The 19,062-nt window shown below is 39.6% G+C and overlaps 1 protein-coding gene across 3 annotated transcripts; it reads right to left on the reverse strand.

Annotated features, from left to right (window-relative positions):
• Positions 1–55: 55 nt before the first annotated feature.
• usp48 (ubiquitin specific peptidase 48) lies at positions 56–15,056 on the reverse strand. Of its 3 annotated transcripts, none has more exons than XM_068594625.1 (28): positions 14,915–15,056; positions 14,302–14,439; positions 13,660–13,780; positions 13,324–13,465; positions 12,551–12,678; positions 11,874–11,998; positions 10,602–10,710; positions 10,212–10,345; positions 9,997–10,082; positions 9,412–9,591; positions 9,127–9,264; positions 8,754–8,903; positions 7,419–7,619; positions 6,684–6,795; positions 6,060–6,199; positions 5,004–5,078; positions 4,753–4,877; positions 4,357–4,479; positions 4,186–4,247; positions 3,277–3,387; positions 2,891–3,021; positions 2,610–2,716; positions 2,423–2,530; positions 1,667–1,849; positions 1,396–1,521; positions 1,235–1,283; positions 1,118–1,144; positions 56–734 (listed from the first exon to the last, which is right to left on the reverse strand). In XM_068594625.1, the coding sequence occupies exons 2-28, from the start codon at positions 14,433–14,435 to the stop codon at positions 712–714; spliced, it is 3,150 nt and encodes a 1,049-aa protein (XP_068450726.1). In that variant the 5' UTR covers positions 14,436–14,439; positions 14,915–15,056; the 3' UTR covers positions 56–711. The 3 variants fall into 3 exon arrangements, 2 of the variants coding, with proteins under 2 accessions (XP_068450726.1, XP_068450725.1); XM_068594624.1 differs by lacking the exon at positions 14,915–15,056 and adding an exon at positions 14,568–14,778; XR_011078593.1 differs by lacking the exons at positions 56–734; positions 1,118–1,144; positions 1,235–1,283; ... (1 more) ...; positions 1,667–1,849; positions 14,915–15,056 and adding an exon at positions 14,568–14,780 and having other exon boundaries at positions 2,501–2,530; positions 2,891–3,016.
• Between the last annotated feature and the right edge of the window lie 4,006 nt (positions 15,057–19,062).

Below are 19,062 nucleotides of genomic sequence, written 5' to 3' on the forward strand. Positions count from 1 at the left end.
AGTTTTACCCTTGTCAACACTTAATAAGCCGTATGTGAGGACAGGGTGCTTTGAAAATAACTTTATTGTCCATAAGAAATAACAGTGAAAAGAACAGGACATATCACTGCTTGCATTCTGTTTCTCACTTCCATCTCTCGAGGTTTGCACTGCTAAAACATCTGCAGGAATCAGCCTCTATACATACCGTGTAGCTATGTATCTCTAAACGCCACATGGAGTATATGGATATAGATTTGCTGTAGAGGTAATAAATGTTCTAACATTTAATAGCAGGTATATTTGTAATAGTTGACAGTTACTCGTGCATTCTTTTTTGACAAACCCGAAAACTCTGCAGTGAGAACACAGCTTCCAAAGCTTCCAAAGAATGGAAAGAAAAAACATCACCAATTTGTCTTCTGCCACAATTTAAAAGAGTCAAAAACAAAGCCCATTCCTTGAGTAACAGTAGACTGAAGCCAAGCTTCAGAATGCATTAGATCCACTTCCACACAGTCCTTTAGAATGATTAGGAGTTTTAAATATCAAAGGTCAGCTACCCTTATGTAGAGAAAAACAGTGGCTTTGCAACATAGTCACAGATTTATTAAAGAAAGCCTACTCATAACGTAAAAAAACGAACAAATTAAAGCACTTATTTATATATGCACACTTGACAAATTCAAGCCTTTGTGTTTTAAAATTTCATCTGTCCAATTCAAACTTTCCTCAGTGTCCCAGGAGCCCAGTGCCTGCAGAGAAGAACAGAAATGATGAGGTCAAATCACAACCAAAACCCACTTTGCACCAGAAAATAAAAACAGGTTTAATTTACCAAGTTACCGAGTTTGGTGAGTATTCAAAAAGTGTTTTGTTTCAATTCCAAGCGCAAAAAATGAGGTCAAATCCTTCACAAGGATAAATTATTCTAAAGTGTCATCCATAACACTACTACGTTAAACCGATCGCTCGGTGCCAGGCCTCCAGATCGATGCTCACATGGAAATAGTTTTTTCAGCATAGAGTAATGAGGTGAAGTTACTCTCATTATTGCAGTAGGTCTCAGTTTTAAAGCTTTACAATGGATAACAGAGATTTCAACTTCCTGCTGGGTGGGAAAAAAAAGCGTGCTCACCTTTAAACCCTTCTTCAGGCATTCTCACTGTGAAGGAAGATGAGAAACAGATTTATCATAATGTTGAGTTTCTCAAAGTGAACACGATGCAAAGGAGGGGAAGATAAGAGCACTTACCCTGATACACATCGTCCATCGCAGCGTAGTCTGCTATTGGCTCATCGGCCTATAAGGAAAAAACATTTCAATTTAATGGGAAATGTCTGTAATCCACAAGGAAAGATGTGATGGGAGTCAAGATGAAAGCCCCAGTGGTTAAGATTTCTCTGTCAAAGTACCTTTAGACAGACAATGCTTTCAGGAATGACGCCCAGACTACCCAGTGTGGCCGAGTCGTCTGTCAGACTCTTTCCATCAATAGAGAGGTTCTGGTCAAACGGCGCCACGGAGAAGGCGTGCATAATCTACAGGGTCACAAGCAAAGCACAGTCAGCTTCGTGAATACAGACTACTTACTCCCTGTAGAGTACAATAATCACATGACTTCTATCACAAGCACATCTGGTTTTAAAGGCTTCAGGCTTGTATCCAGTCAACCAGAGCACTCACCTGGATTTTCAGCTCTTTAAGTGTCTGATTAGCTGAAACGATGAGGGCTTTCTCCCCTCGGAGTTTCCTGTGCCGGGTGCTTCTCCTGATTCCGCCTAGTTTGGTCATGCTCGTGACCGGCGCTGCACCTGCTGACGCTGTGATGTCGTCGCTCAACTTTAGCCGCTTTGCGCCATCTTCTGACTGAAAGAAAGTAAAGTGATCGAGGTAAATATTAACTACTGGGGCTGACTGACAATGCTCTCTTCCTCATATTTGCCAACAAGTTTTAGATAAGACAGAGAATGATCAAACATGAAACTAAGCTGTGTGTAGTGCTCCTTTTTTCTTATTGGTTATTTTTGATATTTTGTGAGAAAAAAAGAATGAATGAAGAAAATAATTCACATTGCTTAATAATTCTTGTATGAAAACAAAGGTTTTTCTTAAGCAGAAATACAACAAGTTACAAAATCCTTAAAATACATTCTCAGCTGAACAATTATCTTTTGTATTGATTAGCCCTCATCTTGTGATCAAACTCTGTCTGACATCATGTGTGTGTGTGTGTGTGTGTGTGTGCGTGTGTGTGTGTGTCTCTCAAAGTAAAGCACAAAGAGACAGAGAGAAGTTTCAGACGAGGTCGTCTCACTCCAGAATTTCTAAAGTACCATTAACTCCAGACCACATCGATACCGGTTCCCGTTTAGAGCAGTGTCTTGGCGGGCATCCCTATTAACTACGGTTACTATAGCTACAGTGGGTAAATAGACTTACCTGACTGAAGTCTGGGTCTCTCTCTCCATCAACCTTTGGGATTTCTTCCTTCTCCTCCTCTGCCTCAGAGCTGCTGGCAGTCAGCTCCGGAGGCGCCTCCTTTATCATCTGTACAGAGGACAACAGGTTGAATTCTGCGGATCTCATTTCAGACATTGTGTGGAAAAAACAGTTGTTTCTTTCATACCCTCTGGTCTTCAATGACCTTCCGGATGTAGATGGTGGCTTGGGTGTACTCTCTGAGGTCCCTCTGCTGCTGGAAAAGGAAGCTCTCTCTGCACTCCCAACAGATATCTGAGAACACAAACACACACCACATCCATATTAAAGAAATCAAGGATGCTGAAAAGTCAAGGTCAAAGCAACTCCCTAAAAAACTCAAACTGCACAAGTGTTACGACTTACAGGCATTTTGATCACTGTAAAAGTATTGAGGTGAACTGATGGTTCCTAACTTAGACCTCTTACCAGGCTGAGTAGTGTACTGCGTGGTGGGACCACTGAGTGTATTCTCTTTGTAGCAGTGGATGGAGATTGGCTGGTCCACAATGAAGAGCCTGCTGATCACTTCCCATTCGCTGGGCCAGAGCAGAGCTATGCTGTGCAGGACAAACAGCACAACATGAGACCACCGCAGCATCCAACCAGTAGCACACCAGTTCAGGTGGTCAGGTTTTAAGTGACAAGCCTCTCCTTTAACCTTTGATCAGCTTCCATAGTATAAGTATGAGTTACAATGGCCAGTGAAGTTTACTTGCGGTTCAATTATTGATATATTGTAAGAAGTTTAGTTATCATTAAGTTAAATTTAAAAAAAAAACATTACATATTGAATATAAAGAAGCAGAACTCACTGTTGTCCATCTCCATTGATGAGCGAGTCGTAGGTGAACATGAAGCCTCCGTGGGGACACAGCAGCAATGTGTTGCCCACATTGGACACTGGAGAGGATTTAGTGGGCCTCCTTCGAAATAAACACAGGAAGTTTAACAAAGAACAATACAGAAAAGGTTTTTTTTTTTTTTTTACAGTTTTGAACCCAAAACTCCCGAAACCTAGGATAATTCTAGCAGAAAACAAAAAAAGGTCCCTTTTAATGCAAACTAAATGAATGACATTGGTTAAAAGGGATAGTCTGGGTTTTGTTGTGAGGTTGTATTAGGATCTTACTCACAGTCACTGTATTAATACAGTAGATAGAATATGGGTGCAAATGTACTGCTGTGGTTAGGGGCAGCAGCTAAATGTATTTGAGACATCCTAAAGAAGGGCCCACCTGGGTGATATGCACTAAAGTGTACGCTATGTTGAACATATTTTCTCCACTTTATTTTACCTTCAGACAGCCCTCGACAGGGATTAGAACTGAAAGTGAAACTTACTGGGCTCTAAAAGCCTGTCTGACTGTTGACACAAACAGTATAGACAGGTTTCACTTTTAGTTTGGTTTAATGTTGGAAATATTGCGTGGACTTCAACTGATATTTATTATTTTTTGGAATTTTAAAACACCTGTGTTGCTACTTCTGTTTGTTGCTCCAAACTGGGGATGTACTGACTGCCATCTACCGTAGGTAAAACACTGACTAAGGATAAGAGCCTCAACAAGCCCCAATTCAAATTTAAGTGCCTACTAATAATAAATCAGATATTCATGCTAAATTTGTCTTTTTTACTGACTCCTTTTATGATCCCAGAGAGCACGTCACTCCTTTGACATTGTGACAACAAACAGTAATATTCTTTTTTGAAACAGACATACCTGATGAATTTTCTCCACTCATCCACAAAAAACAGAGGGACTATGTAAAGTATGTCCGTGCCCTGGAGAGACAGAGAAGACTCAGTTTTGTTGTGTGTAAATTAATATATACAATATACTTTGCTTACTTTCAGCCATGGCTGACAGATGGGTATTTGGCTCTGCGTCTACCTGAGGCCACTTGTTGAGCGTTGGCCGGTTCTTCTCATTGAAGAGGTTGAGAAGTTGGTTCTTCTGGTCTTGTGCCATCATCTTACTCACTGCCTCATTGTCCTTTTCTTCCTGCTCTAATGTCTGCACACACAGGAAGGAAACATGTTTATCATAATTTATTGAAACACATCGTCCTTCTTGGATGCCTTGACTCATTCCTCTCTGTGCCTGCTGTCTGGCTACAGCTTTCATCCACTTGGGTTCATTACAGTTCCCCGTTTAAGGGGTTCATCAACAGAGCATACGCTGTCGTAGAATAAGTGCACATAACTTCTCAAATGCAAACCTTCTGGCATTGGCTGTCTATCACAGGGAATCAAAGCACATCAAGAGGATTTGTCATTGTCTACTCACGAGGCACTGCTGACAGGACTCTTGGTTTTGGGTGAATTCTGGGGCCCTGAAGAAATATTCCCTCAGCTTGGTCCAAACTTCAGAGGATACCAGCTTTCGTTCGGTCTCCAAAATACTCAGAGCCCCTATGGCAGGAAGACACATACACATTTAAGAGCTAAACTATTAAGAACAAACTATGAGTGCAGTGTAATAATGTATAAAAAACAGATTTTGTAACATCCTTCTAGATGCTGATGATGGGACAGTACCATGACAGCAGACAATGTCTTCATTGAACGTCTTCATCTCGTCCCCGTTGCCCTCCAAGAACTCTGAGCTGAACTCTACAATCAAACAATTCACCGTGGACGTTAATGGTGCTATTGATAACATTCAGCCACTAGATGTCCAACTCTTCGCCACCCTACTTGGTTCTACTGCATTACACAACAAGTGGTTGCCATTTCTCTCAAGGGTGTTTGTGTGAGTGTGCCTCTTTACAGCTGGCTCTTTATGTTGGTATAGCTGTTAAACATAGCTAAGCAAAGTACATACATTGCTCCATTGCTTTTATTGGGCACCTTTCAAAAAGCTCTTCATGTATTAGTTGACTTTCATACTAAAATACAACCACACCAAACCAGTCCGCTAGTGTCTTATTATAATTTTAAACACATTTTAAGATATGCTAGTTCAAGAGTTAGCAATGTTGATCAGTAGGTCCACTACTCATCCCTACTACTGGCTGGGTTGCCATATTGTACAGATATACATAATAATCTGACTTTGATGATACCAAATCCTTTTCTGTAGCACCAGTATTAGGTCAAGGTTTTCTACTAAATGGAAATGTAGTACTCAAGATTCTTGGTTCCAAGAGGAGCAACCACCATGAGGTCTCATGTGAAAGGTGTCGACAACAATAAATGCATTGCCATGGAATTTGTTACACACACTTTGAATGCACTGTAATCACTTTGGGGTTCATTTAACTTCTTATCTGGCAACTTCAAGGTTTATGGTTTGGTTTATGACCAAATACCTGCTAAACTAATGAGATTCCCTCAATTTCAACTGTGCAGAGCTCATCCTCATTTAATGGCTACAATGACTGGAGACTTTAAGTCCTGTTAGCTTTACAATTATCATTGTGTATGTAGTTTCTTATAAATCACATACACGAGGTGTCCACAAAACGTATGAACAGATAAACATCATCATACTGATAAGAATCCAGTTCAAGTGACTGTGGTTCTAGATGTCATTTCAGCACATGACAGAATAAAAAAAGAAATTATGACTAAAACCACATTCATTCCTCTGACCTTTGCTGTTGTTGTGTGGTCCCATTCCATTGGTCTGGCCATTGCTGTGTTTGGATTCATGTTCGTCCTCCTCCAGCTGTTCTAAAGCCAACTGCCTCCAGCTACGCAGAGATGCTTTGCCCACCCAGTAGCCCTCACCACTGATGGAGAGAGACACAGTGATAAATACCCATGTTTACATTGGATAGCAATTGCATGTGATGCCTTGAGGACTTCTCTCTTATGAAGGAGTCACACTGGTTCCAAAATACCCCTCATTGACATTGGACACCAATTTCCTTTCTGCTGTATCATGTATTTATTGTCAGCTTCAACAACACAAGGGAATGGAATTTTTGTTCCTTTCTAGACACGGGCTACTAACATTAAAGAGACTAACGTTATCAGAGCTTTCAAAACAAGCCCAAAATGACTTTGAATATGTGGTTCTTACAAAAGACACAGATAGACAGAGCTGATTCTGTGTGAAAAGGGACAGCTGGCACGACGGAAAGGGGTTGATGCTTTTGCGATATTTGTGAGCCTAAATCACAGGGAGAAAACACTAGCAGAAGTTAGCAGCTAACCTAAACTGGCAGCAAATTTGGGAGACAACAAGGAAGTAGGGAAGTATAGTGTGTTTACCTCAATGTGCGTTTGACTAGGTTGGTGACTTCCTTATAGTCTTCATTGAGCTGGTTCTTAAGCCGCAGCACTCTGCATCGCTGGCCAACGCACTCTCTACACAGAGAGGAGCCTGAACAAACACACATAAGTGGGATATATTCAAATGTAATGACAAACACTGTGGTTTTAGAAGAAGTCAGGATGTGACACATTGGTAAGTTGTTTGAGCACTAGGTTGCAATCAGACTGCAAGTATTTCCTAAAACAAAAACAAAAAATGCTTCTGTGAGTCAACTGAAAAATATACACTGAAAATGTATCAACATCACGTTGATGATATTTCACAGGTTAATCAAGCTAAAAAAAATTGCTTTTCAACTAACCACTTCAGTTAGCTGTGGCTGTGACTTCTTTAACTAGTCCTGTCAGTCTTACTAACTTATTGAGCTATTGTGAACAGGCTGCTCCGACAACCCATCCATGACCATGTAAATATACTCATATTCTAAAATAAATAGAAACTAAGAGTTCACCGTTGTTGGAAGATGAATCATATTTTTTTAATATAGATGATAAGCGTTGGATAGTGCTCAACCTATTTGCTTTGATGTTACAGAAAAGTCAAGTGCAAACATAGTGTTTCATTCAATGTTGCAAAAGATGCAAAAGTGCTATAACCCTCACACCCAGAATGTGATACGCTACATATGAAGCTCATGATTTGAGAAGAGACTACACCCTCGTTTGACTGACCGTCCATCCTCGGCCCTCCGCTGTAGCGCTCAAAGAGGAGCTGAGCAGCTTGAAGGGAAACCCTCTTGGAATCTGCCACCATGTCTGGGTGCAGTTTGCCATGAGAACAAATGAAGAGGGAGTTGTCTATCTCTTTTGTGGCAGTGGAGTCTTCTAACCACTTCTTCAACCATTCCAGGGGAATAAACTCATACGGCTCGCCTGAGGAGGAGAGCAGAGAGATAAATCGAACATTACAAGACATAAGATCTGGGATTTTGGCTCGTTCTGTGACAGGGGTGGGTGGTGTAACGTTCGACCATAACATGCAATTAGCACTACCGTCTTTACTGTGATAAAGACGGTAGTGCTAGACGTTTTGGTTTTAGCACATGCACTGCTGCAGCTCAAACATATGTGGGGTCCACACAGAAAGCTTTTCTGCTACCGTTAGTCCTCAGCAGATCATTTTCATGGTTTATTTCTGCTGAGAAAAAAATAGCAGTGCCAAATCTCTATGAATGAACTGCCTGCAGCTGAGCTGCTCAAAGCCCATGTGTCTATGATACAGCATCGGTCCACCGGCGTTTACGCTGCATATTATCAAACTCTGTCTTTATGTGGATTAAGGTGCAGAAGATTAGGTTTTTGGTTTGTTCAAAGATGGACATCATTTTAAGTGAAATAGTCCCATTTTGGCTGAGCCAAAAACTACTTTAGAACAATGAAACAGTACATGTGTGAAATGAAACTCCCAAATATGCTGAGATCCAACTCAAAACAGTATGGCTGTTGCTACTAACTGAATGAATCACATTACATTTATTGTTATCTCAAGATATGTTCCCTTACATTACCGGTCTAAGTAATAAATGGTACAATCTTGTTTTGAGTGGAGAATCACTTTTAATTTTGTAACAATGTGATACAATACCGGCATTGCAAAAAACCCCGAAAACACTGTGATATAAGTTTGAGGTCATATTGCCCACCTTTGTTCTGTGATACCATCCGTCTCTCTCTGAATCATCCCTCAGATGTCCATATATTAGGAAATATTAAGTCCGGAAATTGTATGAAATCAAACTCCTAGTTTTAGTCCAACACCCAGCTTCTTTTTGTAACTTTGAACCCTGGAAACTGTTTCTATAACTAACAGTTAACATCAAGACACAGTATTTGCCAAATGGTCCTGGTTCAGTAGGGTGTTGTTAACTAATTAATGTTGTTAGTTAATTAATATCCCCATCACTTTAACTGTCCATTAATTATTCTGTCTGAACTGAAGTCACAACAAACATGTACACTCGCTTTATTGCATTGGTTAAGTGTACTGTGGGTGATGTTTTTACCGACCGTCTCTTGCGGGTAAAAGCTCGTAGAGCTCCTTCACCTCCTCATGCTTGGCTTTGCCCTTATCCACGCTTTGTTTTCTCATGTCAGCCATCTCATTGCACCACTCCTCAAATTTGTGGTTGTCTTGGTCCACCAACCTCTGAAGGAAGGCTGGGAGCCAGGACAGAGGTAAAAGAAACCATCAGAAAAGGCATACTTGGACCAGACTGTATTTTTACTATAATAGCATTTTCAAGACTAGTCTGAATTTGTTGACGCAAACCAGAAATGGCAACTGCTTTCTCTTCTAGCTGCCATCTTTGTTTGTGTCAAGGATTAAAAGGACAATTTGAACAAAAACTTTAGTTAAATTAGTTAAAAATGGACTTCTCACCTGGCACCTCGACATTAGTACAGGAGGGATCTATATTCTCCTCTTCCTGGATCTTATACACCAACATGTAGGCATTTCGGGAGCAGTGGTAGCCTTTACTGCACTTTGGCTTTCGTGTCTGGGACTTCACTGTTTCAGCTAGAGATCATAAACGTCAAGAAAAAGAGCAACATTTTTTGAGAAAGAACCTGAGGTGGATAAATGGTAAAGACTCATAATTCATGTTGAGGTAGGTAAGGATATCAAAAAGGTGGCACTATCCAGTGTCCATTTCGCAGCACTCACCAATGTCTTCCTCAGTGCCAAGCTGCAGCTTCTTGCCTTCCATCTTCTCTATCTCCTCATCATTGAACTTGTACCAGTCGCCTGTACGAGCGTCCTTCACATGGGCAATGTAGTGGCCTGAATAGGCACTGATGCCCCGATGGATCAGCACCGCACTCAGTTCATAAACACACTTCTGGTCTGGAAGAACAGTCCGTCCAAAAACGCACAAATATCAACCCAATTACTTTTCATAGTTGTCAACAAAAAAATGTTTGCTGTTTCTTGTGGATAAGAAGCGGTACATTTGGAGCAAGAAATGTTTTGCAGAGTAAATACTAACACATATTTTGCAGGCACTTGTTGTGATAGCAATTTGCAAGACCCACATAAAGGTGCCCTGCTTGGACACTGAGGACTATCAAAATATCCTTCTTGCTTTCTGAATACAAAGGACTTGGTCTTAATTCTTTAAATTAATAGAGACATACAAAGAGTAGTGTACGGCTTTTGTTTCTTCTGTACACATGGCAGTATGCATTGATGGTTAAGGGAATGTGCAGAATGTGGGTGAGTGTGTGCCTTGGAGATTCCTACTGCTAATACCTTGTTTTCCTTCCAAGAAAGGCCCCATGTCCAGCTGCTCTGGAAAACTGATAAAGGTGTTGAGCTTCTTCTTGTGGCCCGTTTGTCTGGGGAAGACAACATGATTCAATAAACACTTCTTGTCATACCACTAGAAAGTATGACATGGCTCTGACATGTATTCAAAATTGTATGTTCCCCAAATGAGGGATTAATAAAGTACTACAATGGCGGACCTATCAAAGACGAAGCGCATGAGCTGCAGGTTAAGAGTTGGAGGAATACTGTGCAGTCTGATCCTGCGGGTGGCGCACTGCTTAGTCTGACAGCTCTCACAGAAGTAGCGGTTATCCCCATCCAATTTCTCCTCCTGAAAGGCACAACAAAGGTTAGCCTGTGTGAAACAACAAATAGACACATCTATCAGAACTGAGTATGTATACATGTATTTTGTGTTCATTTACCATTGCTGGGTTTTTGCTCCTACAAAGGTCAGTTTGCCATGTAGAGCAGCACAGATTTGTTATTTGTTGAAGCAGCTCAAGAAGAAACTAAGTGTGTCTGTTTGAATGCAGCTGGTCTACCAGCGAATGAAAGATGGCGTGGACTGTAGGGATGAAAGCTACCTTCAGGAACTCTGTGACACACTCGGTGAGGTTCTTGTTGCCCTGGATGTTCAGCTCCAGCTCGTAGAATCGGGACGGCAGTGCAGATGATCGTCCACACTCGTTACAGCTGGAAAACAAACAAAACCAATTTCACCACAGCACAGAAAACTTCTTTTTTGTAAGGGCTAAAATTATTTTGTTTATGGAGTCAGTTTTGCAGCAGTGATTAGTTGTCAAGTGTAATTTCAAAAGGAATATTCAAATTAAATGGGTTGAGACTTAAAATAGCCGTGGGCCTGCATGAGTCTGGTCCATATACAAATGAATTAAAACATAACCTTTATTAAACCATGGCTTAAAAAAATACCTGGTATCCAGCTTACGTCATTAACATAACAACAAGGCTTCTATTGTTCTCAAGAATGTCAAATAACAGTCTGTTAAACCTAATTTCACCTCTGACTTGAACCACGTCGAATAAAAACGTTGCACAACCAGACTTAAAAACATCTTTATGAAAGAAGACTAGCATGTCTCTGCTCAACAAGAAAACGTCCCTCCCTCCCTTCGTTAGCCAAAGGTCTACACATCCCCTTACTCCACATTATTGCATCTGGTGTGACCAAGTCAAATATATGACAGTCTAAAAGGAACTTGTAACACATCCACAAATAAATGCTTGTTATCCAATTTACTGTGAACTTATTTTAAGAAGAGAAAAAAACAGAAAGGCCAACCCGCAGTCCATGTTATCAGCCAAGGCCTGACACCTCACTCACTTTTGTGAGGCTGCCAAAGGGACAGTCTAGTGCCTTTTTTAAATGCTTCAGTAAGGAGTAGTGCAACAAGACAGTTTTCAAAAAACAGCACATGTGGTGCATCTGCGACAGATGTTGACACCCTCTATTTATCTGTTAAGGTAAAAGACATCTTCAGACAGTACATGGGGCATTACTGAATAAACTTCAGAAGAATAGGAAGAGGGATGGCAGAATGCTCAGAAACATCCTTCAAAAGATGTTTCCTAACTTGACAAGCCACTATAATTGTTGTATCTCCATGGGACTTACTGGTCACTTTATGCCTCTCTCAATTCTTCCTCGCAACAAAGCTAATTATAGTCTCCTTGTCAGCAAAAATAGCACACACACATATTTTGTGATTTGTTCAGATAAGTGATCAAAAGTCATCTGACTTTGGCTTCTGGTTGCAATAGAAGAAAATTATCGAAATACAAGTTGGAACATTTTGAGGAGTTCTGACACTTTTTCCACTAAAGCTGAGTCTTACACAGTAACGTAGGAGAACTGTCCACAGAACTGCCGCTGGATGACATTCTGCAGATCGGGGTCCTTCTGCTTGGACAGCGTGTCCTCCAATAGAGACAGGAAGAGTTTTGAAAACTCCTGGGCATCCTGAGAAAAAAGAATTCAATGATTTAATTTTTATATAGCGCAATTTTACAAACCACAAATAGGCCTCAAGGGGCTTTACAGTCTGTCAGTCTGTGCAGTATACATACAACCACCCCTATCTATGCACTCTTGTAGTGGATAAGGCAACTGCCCCAGCCCTCCCAAAATGTATTGTAGTTTACAGTTTAAATTCATGAAAAACTGTCAACTAATAAATGTGCTGTCACTCCCATTCTGTGTGGATTCTGCTGTGTGATACTGAAACATCATCATCTACTGTAGTTGATCACCTGAAAAACAGATATTTGACAGTTGATCCAATTCCAAGACATCACTTTTGGCTCTGGTAACTTCTGATGAGTGGTATTTTTGACCATTTAGGTATTGAGGCAATATAATAGACAGTTCTACAGTCAGAGAGGTATTAAAGTAAATTCTGAACACAATTTTTCTGATGAGGGAAAAACAAGGGAATTTTTACAATCAACTTTCAACAATGATTGTAGATGAAAGTTAAGATGATTTGCCCAGTTTGTTCTCGTAGTGATTTACCTGCTGCTGTCCAGTGTCGAGGCCTAGTGCTTTGACCAGCCCTGAAGGGTCGATGTATTTTCTGTTGCTGTTCTGCATAAGTGCAAACAGATACTGCAGGTGCTCACAGATGGATTGAGGCTCGTACTCTGAAAGAGAAGGAGATGTCTGTCTGAGAGGATGAAATGCTTTCATCATTTTAAAAAGTTAGTTTGCCAACGCTAGCCACAATTTTACTTAAACATGTGCCATTATTTAAGTGGGCTGTCAAATAATTTTTAATAATATTTGAGAAAAACTCTGGATTGCCAATTCCCATGTGCAAACAAATTAATTAAACCAACGTCATGGTGATCTTGATGTTTAGTTCACCTTTTTTTTAAACAGCTCTTATTCGCTCTGTTAGTTTGCTTGTCTAGACACGATTATCTAGACACAGTTATTCTATTTTACCTGGGTTTGGGCCCAAAACTTAAAATATTGCATTATCCTGACTTATTATCTTATCCATGTCAGGATAAAATAAATCATCGTTTCGGTAAAATCACTTCTTCAGTTCTGCATTTGGTTTGTTGAGATAAGTGATGTCTCCAATAGCATTGTGTAGACATTTTGCAATCACTACTACTGAGTACAAGGTCAGAAAGCTTGAATGTTTCCCGATTGAGACATTGAAACCCAAGGATAACAGTGAAAGCTGGCGATACATGCACTTCTTTAAGTGTATGCACAAAAAAAAGGTGAAAATACAGGCTTAAACATTCGGATCCCCAGCATTAAGTTTCCAGTTATACCAGACTCAGTATTGTGTTCCTCTGCTCGGGAATTGTGGCACTGATAGAGGCTCCTACGCAGCTCCAGGTTGTGGAACCACACTTGCAAGAATGTGTTGACGTAACATGTTGCACCCAGGTTGGTCAAGCCAACAAATGTGTTCTGAAAGGGGGTAGAGACAGAGGGAGGCAGAGACAGAGACATAGAGAGAATAAACTGTCTCTTCAGGTATTCTTCCATCTCTGGCACTTTTGATTACATCCCAGGACTTCAGCAGTCCACCAACAACATATGTGAGATCTGAGAAAAAAGGCAAGGAAACAATATGCAGTATGCTTTGCAGATTAAAGAAATACCTTGTCGCGACGCTCTGAATTTGGGTCATCAATATTGTGGAACGCATTTTCATCAATATCCCCAAGCCAAGCCTGTTCACCAATACCCACAAGACAGTTGGGATTTCCTTTGCAGTTCCTCCTGCAAGATCAAGTCATAATGATTAACCTTCATGTTCCAATGACCGCTTTAGAAGGATGAAACGGCATCTATTCCCGATAGAAAGGTCATGTAAAATTAAAAAACACACAGATGGAGATGTACTGCATGCAAAGTTGCACACCCCTTTACAGTTAGTAGCCACAGAGCAAGCCAAAGTTTAGTAACATTTCAACTGTATGAATAGGTGTTAACTGTGATGCCTCCCGTCTACCATTATCTACATTAGTTATTTTGTGAGATGCCGAATTGAAGAGTGCAGTGGATCTTCATGACCTTTCAGACAAAGTCTACAAAGCTACCCTGCATGCTAGTAAGGCTTGTCCACAAGGAAGCAAACAAATCTGACTTGTGATGTATATTAGCATCCTTTTGTGGAGCAGGCTATTAAGTCATCGACTTTAAAATATAAATAAACATCTGTTACTGGTATTCTTTACTGGCACGTACAAGCACATCAAGGATTAGTTGTTCAAAGATATTTTTAAATGTCATAACGTTACCTGCAGGTTCCTCTCTTGCAGGCCGGAAGATTGACGCGATATGCTAGTTCGATATGCTCCTGCTTTATTTCTTCTGGTTTCACCGTTTCCACCCAACGCCAAGCCGCTTTCTCCAGCTGTAAGCGGGGCGCCATAGTCCTACGATGTAATGTTAACCGCAAAGTCAGGCATATGAGAAAACAACAACAATGCTATGTCTAAGGTTAGCCGAACTGTTTCCTGGAATGCTAACATAGCCGGCTAAGATGGGCTAAGTAAGTTCTTACATGTCACAGCTTGGATCTTACGAAGTTAGCTTTGTGGCGCTACCTAACATAGCAGCTAACATTAGCTTACTCGTTTCCTTATTACCCTATTAAACTTAAAATGTGAGCAAATAACCCCACTCATCGCAATAATAAACAGAGCACTGAAATACCAAAGGAACACGACAAACTATTTCCAGGATAACGCCAGGAGTAATGACTACCCTCGTGCTAACGTTAGCTAGCTAGCGCAAAGGTAGCTAGCCCTACCGGCAGTGTTAGCAAGTCAGTTCCCCTGGATTTTCAGTTGAACGCTACCTGACGCTAACGTAACGAGTTTATTGTGTTAAGTTCAAATAGTATCGAACCTTTCATACGTGCAGCTGCTTCACCAAAAATATTTAATGCATTTTCACATTTTATTCACGATTTATTTTAGATTTAGCGCCCTTGCGTCAATTTATAAATAAATTATTTCTCCGCTCAAAATCAACACGACGTCAACAAGTGACGTAGCAGACGTCTCTTTGTTGTGACTGGAGGAAGGAACCGTCGGATACATGCGGAGCCTTCAGAGGCCACTTTCCTGTCCGAATTATCAATGGTGGCACTTCAGCGCTTTGCTTTCTGTCGTCTCAACATTAATATAGTGTATTGTGTCAAATGTGTTGTTAAATAGTGTGTTAATTGTCATTTACTTTCAATACGAAAAGTGTGTTTTGTCCTTGTCTTATAATGTCTTTAGTATAGAGGACCAAATCTGACTGAATTATAATGAGAAATAACTACATTTAGATACATTAAAAAACATTTGCTTGAAGTATATCTGTCTTTTATGTGGAGCAGTTATCCATAGCATTTTGTAAATTTGCATTTAAGGGTGTATTTGCAAATAGTTCTAAAGTGTTTTTTTATTCTAGAGGTGGCCAAAGTCTCTGTTTATATGGGTCATAATAAAAGTTGAAGAGTCAACGTACATGTGAGACTCTTTTTAAGTTGTTGGCTAACTATGTTGTTAAATGTTACTGACTCATGTGCAACAACCATATCATATATAGCCTTAAATTTACCTGAAGTAATCTGCTGCTAAGCAATGCTGCATATATGAACACATTAAAAGTTAACATTTCCTTGGGATTTATTCTTGTTTTTTTCAATTGAAAAATATAAATGGTCATTTTACTTATGCAAAAAAAGGTATTTAAATAAATTCTGCTTTTGGTATCAAAAAGCCTTTTGCCAGCTGTGTTAACACACAATGTTTTCATATGGTTTAACTCAATATTGTAGTAGTTTGAACAAGAGCAGACTCTTGTAGCTGAACATGTTTTATTCATGCCTTGGTCTTCTTTTACATTGTGTCTGTATAAACATTACTCTAATTACGACAACTAATGATGCCGTTGTATTTCCCGAAAAGGCATCTCTTTGCATTAGCTGCTGATCTATATGATCCGTTTAGCTATGCCATCAATCATTGAAGACATGTCTTGTGCTGCAGCATTGCACATCTCCAGGCTCTGCAGACTGCTGAAGTGAAGCGTGACCTCCTGGAATGTTTAAACTTCTAGATTGACTGAACACAAATTAAGATGACTATTTGAAAGATGGATATGACGTCAATGTTGACAAGTTCTTTCTTCTCCTATGTGAGGAAAGCTGCCTTTCTGCTCTGTGTCATCGCTGTGATTAAATGCCTGTAAGTCTTCGGACTGTTGATCAGATTAAATATTTTATTTTTTTGCAGCGTAAAGTAACTAACTTACTCTAACATACTTTTTAATTACATTCTGAGCAACTGGAACTTGATTATTGAAATTTTCAAAGACTATTGTTTTATCTGATATATTTCAAAAGGGTACTTTTGAAATACTACTACTACTACTAAGCGTAATACTAATACTTAATACGTAATACTACTGGGCGTAATACTGCTACTAGGAAATACTTCCTTCACTTTATTTAGCTGATGGCTTTTATTGTGGAATTTCAGGGATACACTGATCCAACTTTTTCGGTCCCGTTACTAGTGCCAATACCAATACAGATACTGGGTATTGGTGATCAAGTACCTTACTGACCGGGATCCCTCTTTTATGGCAACATCAGACTTGACTTCAAAATGCATTGAATTGTTATTTATCCTTAAAATGATAAAATATGCATCAGAAATGTGGTAAAAAATAATCCATTATAAATATTTCAAATTTAAGTATCAACCTTTGTAATATGGCAACAAATTCAAATTTCATTAAGTAATGTGTTGAACATATTTAATTGAATGGAATACAATAGATTGTCCCAATTTACGAATATCCAATCTATCTAACATTTGTTTACTTCACATTGATTGCAGGACTTTAAATTTACTTTTTTTGTGTGGAATTGCCACACTAACAGGATAGCACATTTGAAGTCTCAGTGAGCTTAGTTGAGATGTCATTATTTTGAATATTATTTATTGTAGACTGAACAAGTAGTTCATATAGTAGTAAATATATGTAAATATATGTTGCATATTTTGACCAAAACATGCAACATACATGGGGTCATGTATATTATGACAGATTTCCAATACATGAAGAAATTGTCAAAACCAGACGTGAACCAGAACTATGGTAAACATATTTAAAAATATTAATAATCCAAATGTACTTTGATGAACAAAATTAATTGCAAAGCTTATGTTTAAGTTTTACAAAAGGGGAACATATAACCGGCATTGAGCCGTTTCCAAGAGTCTTTGAATGTAGCATGTCGTCTGCTGAGTGGAAGAGGCTCCGCCCCCCGCTCGTGAAGACTCGCAGCCTCCCTGAAACAGTCAGGTTCGCCCGCGGATACCTCAACTGTACCAGCCCGACGCAGCTTCTCAGGTAAGGACGAGCTTTATAACTCTTCCAGGACTCGGAGACGTTACTCTGTTGAGGATACAAAACAATTGTACAATATATTAAAAGGTAAAAAATACAAGATACCAAACTAACTCGTTTATCACAGAAATGTGCTCGTGCACATTGAACTTAGTTAGTTCAGACACGCTTTAAACATGGTTTATGCAGTGTAGTATGTTTTTGAGTGTTTTTTTGGAATGACTAAAGCACACGTTTCCTTTTAGTTTTTTGGATTTCCTGTTCCCCACTTTGTAAACAGAATGGATACAAGTTTAAGTTGTAAGTCTGTACTTCAATTAATTTCAGACAAAATTCTAATTGATTCGTTGAATTGTTGAATTTATCATTTACAGTATGCACAATTCTGGCAATGTACAATATGTGAAATATCCTGTGGCTCAACCATTTTACTATTTTAAGGTTTTTCTATAATCAGAATGTAATCTAAAAATTGATGGAATTTCATAATTTGGCCCGTCAATGTTCAGATGCACAAATATTGCTGCATTCCAGTGTTCTTTGGCCTTTCAAGGCCAGGATTTATTTAACGACACAGTTTTTCTTCTGTCAGGGAATCAGCCACTAATCTGTTCCCACAGAGTATGAGCACAAGAAACGAGACGGAGGGAGGGTTGGGAAGATTACTAATTGCTTTTTACCTTTCTAATCCTGTGTAACTGATAGGCACAAATAGACTTTACCTAGTGGGGAATAACCTCAGTCATGGACATGCAACTGTTTATGTAAGCAGGACAAAAGGGGAAGTTGGAGAGGGGAGTTTATGACCATTATGGTTAGGACAGTAGCCAGAGTTTTTAGAATTACTCAGTTCATTATTAGAAAGCCTTATCTAATAAGTTACTTGTTCTGCACACATTTCCATGAAGTTATCATACATAAATAGAAAACAAGGTCATTTTTGAGTTTCTTCCAAAATGATCCATATGACTGGTCAGAAAGAAGTTTATGCGAGTGTTTTTGGTTTGTGTGACATCATTTTGCAAATGGCACCATTTCTGAGTCAATGTCTATGTTTTGGACACAGGTGTTTTTCCAAGATGGCTATCTGAATTACTTACAAGAGTTTGACCCTCGGCCAACACTTTGTGAGAGGGCCCGCTCCCCCAAGGTAACGGCCCCCAGTGCAACGGCACTGTCGGCACTGTCTACATTTACGGCCCTGCCAAGATACTGCAATTCACAGATTGAGATTTGTTTTAAGGTTAAATTTAAGCTGAGTTAGCACTTTTATATTTGTGGGACAGCGACATGTCTGAGTGGGTCCACAGTAGTCTTCTCTGTCTGAGAAGTGCGTTTAAAAAGAGACACATACTTATGTGATAATGACCCAATTATAGTAATTCCTCAACACTATTGGATTCACAATCTTCATTTCATGCATGAGGATGGCCAGAGGCATTTTCTTTTGGGGTTGTCCGTCCTTCCTATTCTCATGAACGGGATATCTCAGGAACACCTGGAGACAATTCCTTCAAATCTCGTCCAAACGTCCACTTGTGCTAAAGGATGAACTGAATAGAATTTGGTGATCAAAGGTCACTGTGACTTAAAAAAATGTTTTGGCCATAGTTCAGCAGTAATCCTAGTTTAACTCATACAGAATG

Source organism: Clinocottus analis, unplaced genomic scaffold (genome assembly GCF_023055335.1).
Source record: "Clinocottus analis isolate CAN_PGR_092001 unplaced genomic scaffold, fCliAna1.0.p SCAF_3, whole genome shotgun sequence".
Taxonomy (NCBI): Eukaryota; Metazoa; Chordata; class Actinopteri; order Perciformes; family Cottidae; genus Clinocottus; species Clinocottus analis.

Coding starts and splice junctions, on each gene's coding strand:
- usp48 (XM_068594624.1), bottom strand. Junction 6,200..6,683: donor CTAGTCAAACGCACATTGAG/GTAAACACACTA, acceptor TCTCTCCATCAG/TGGTGAGGGCTACTGGGTGG. Junction 4,480..4,752: donor AGTCCTGTCAGCAGTGCCTC/GTGAGTAGACAA, acceptor CTGTGTGTGCAG/ACATTAGAGCAGGAAGAAAA.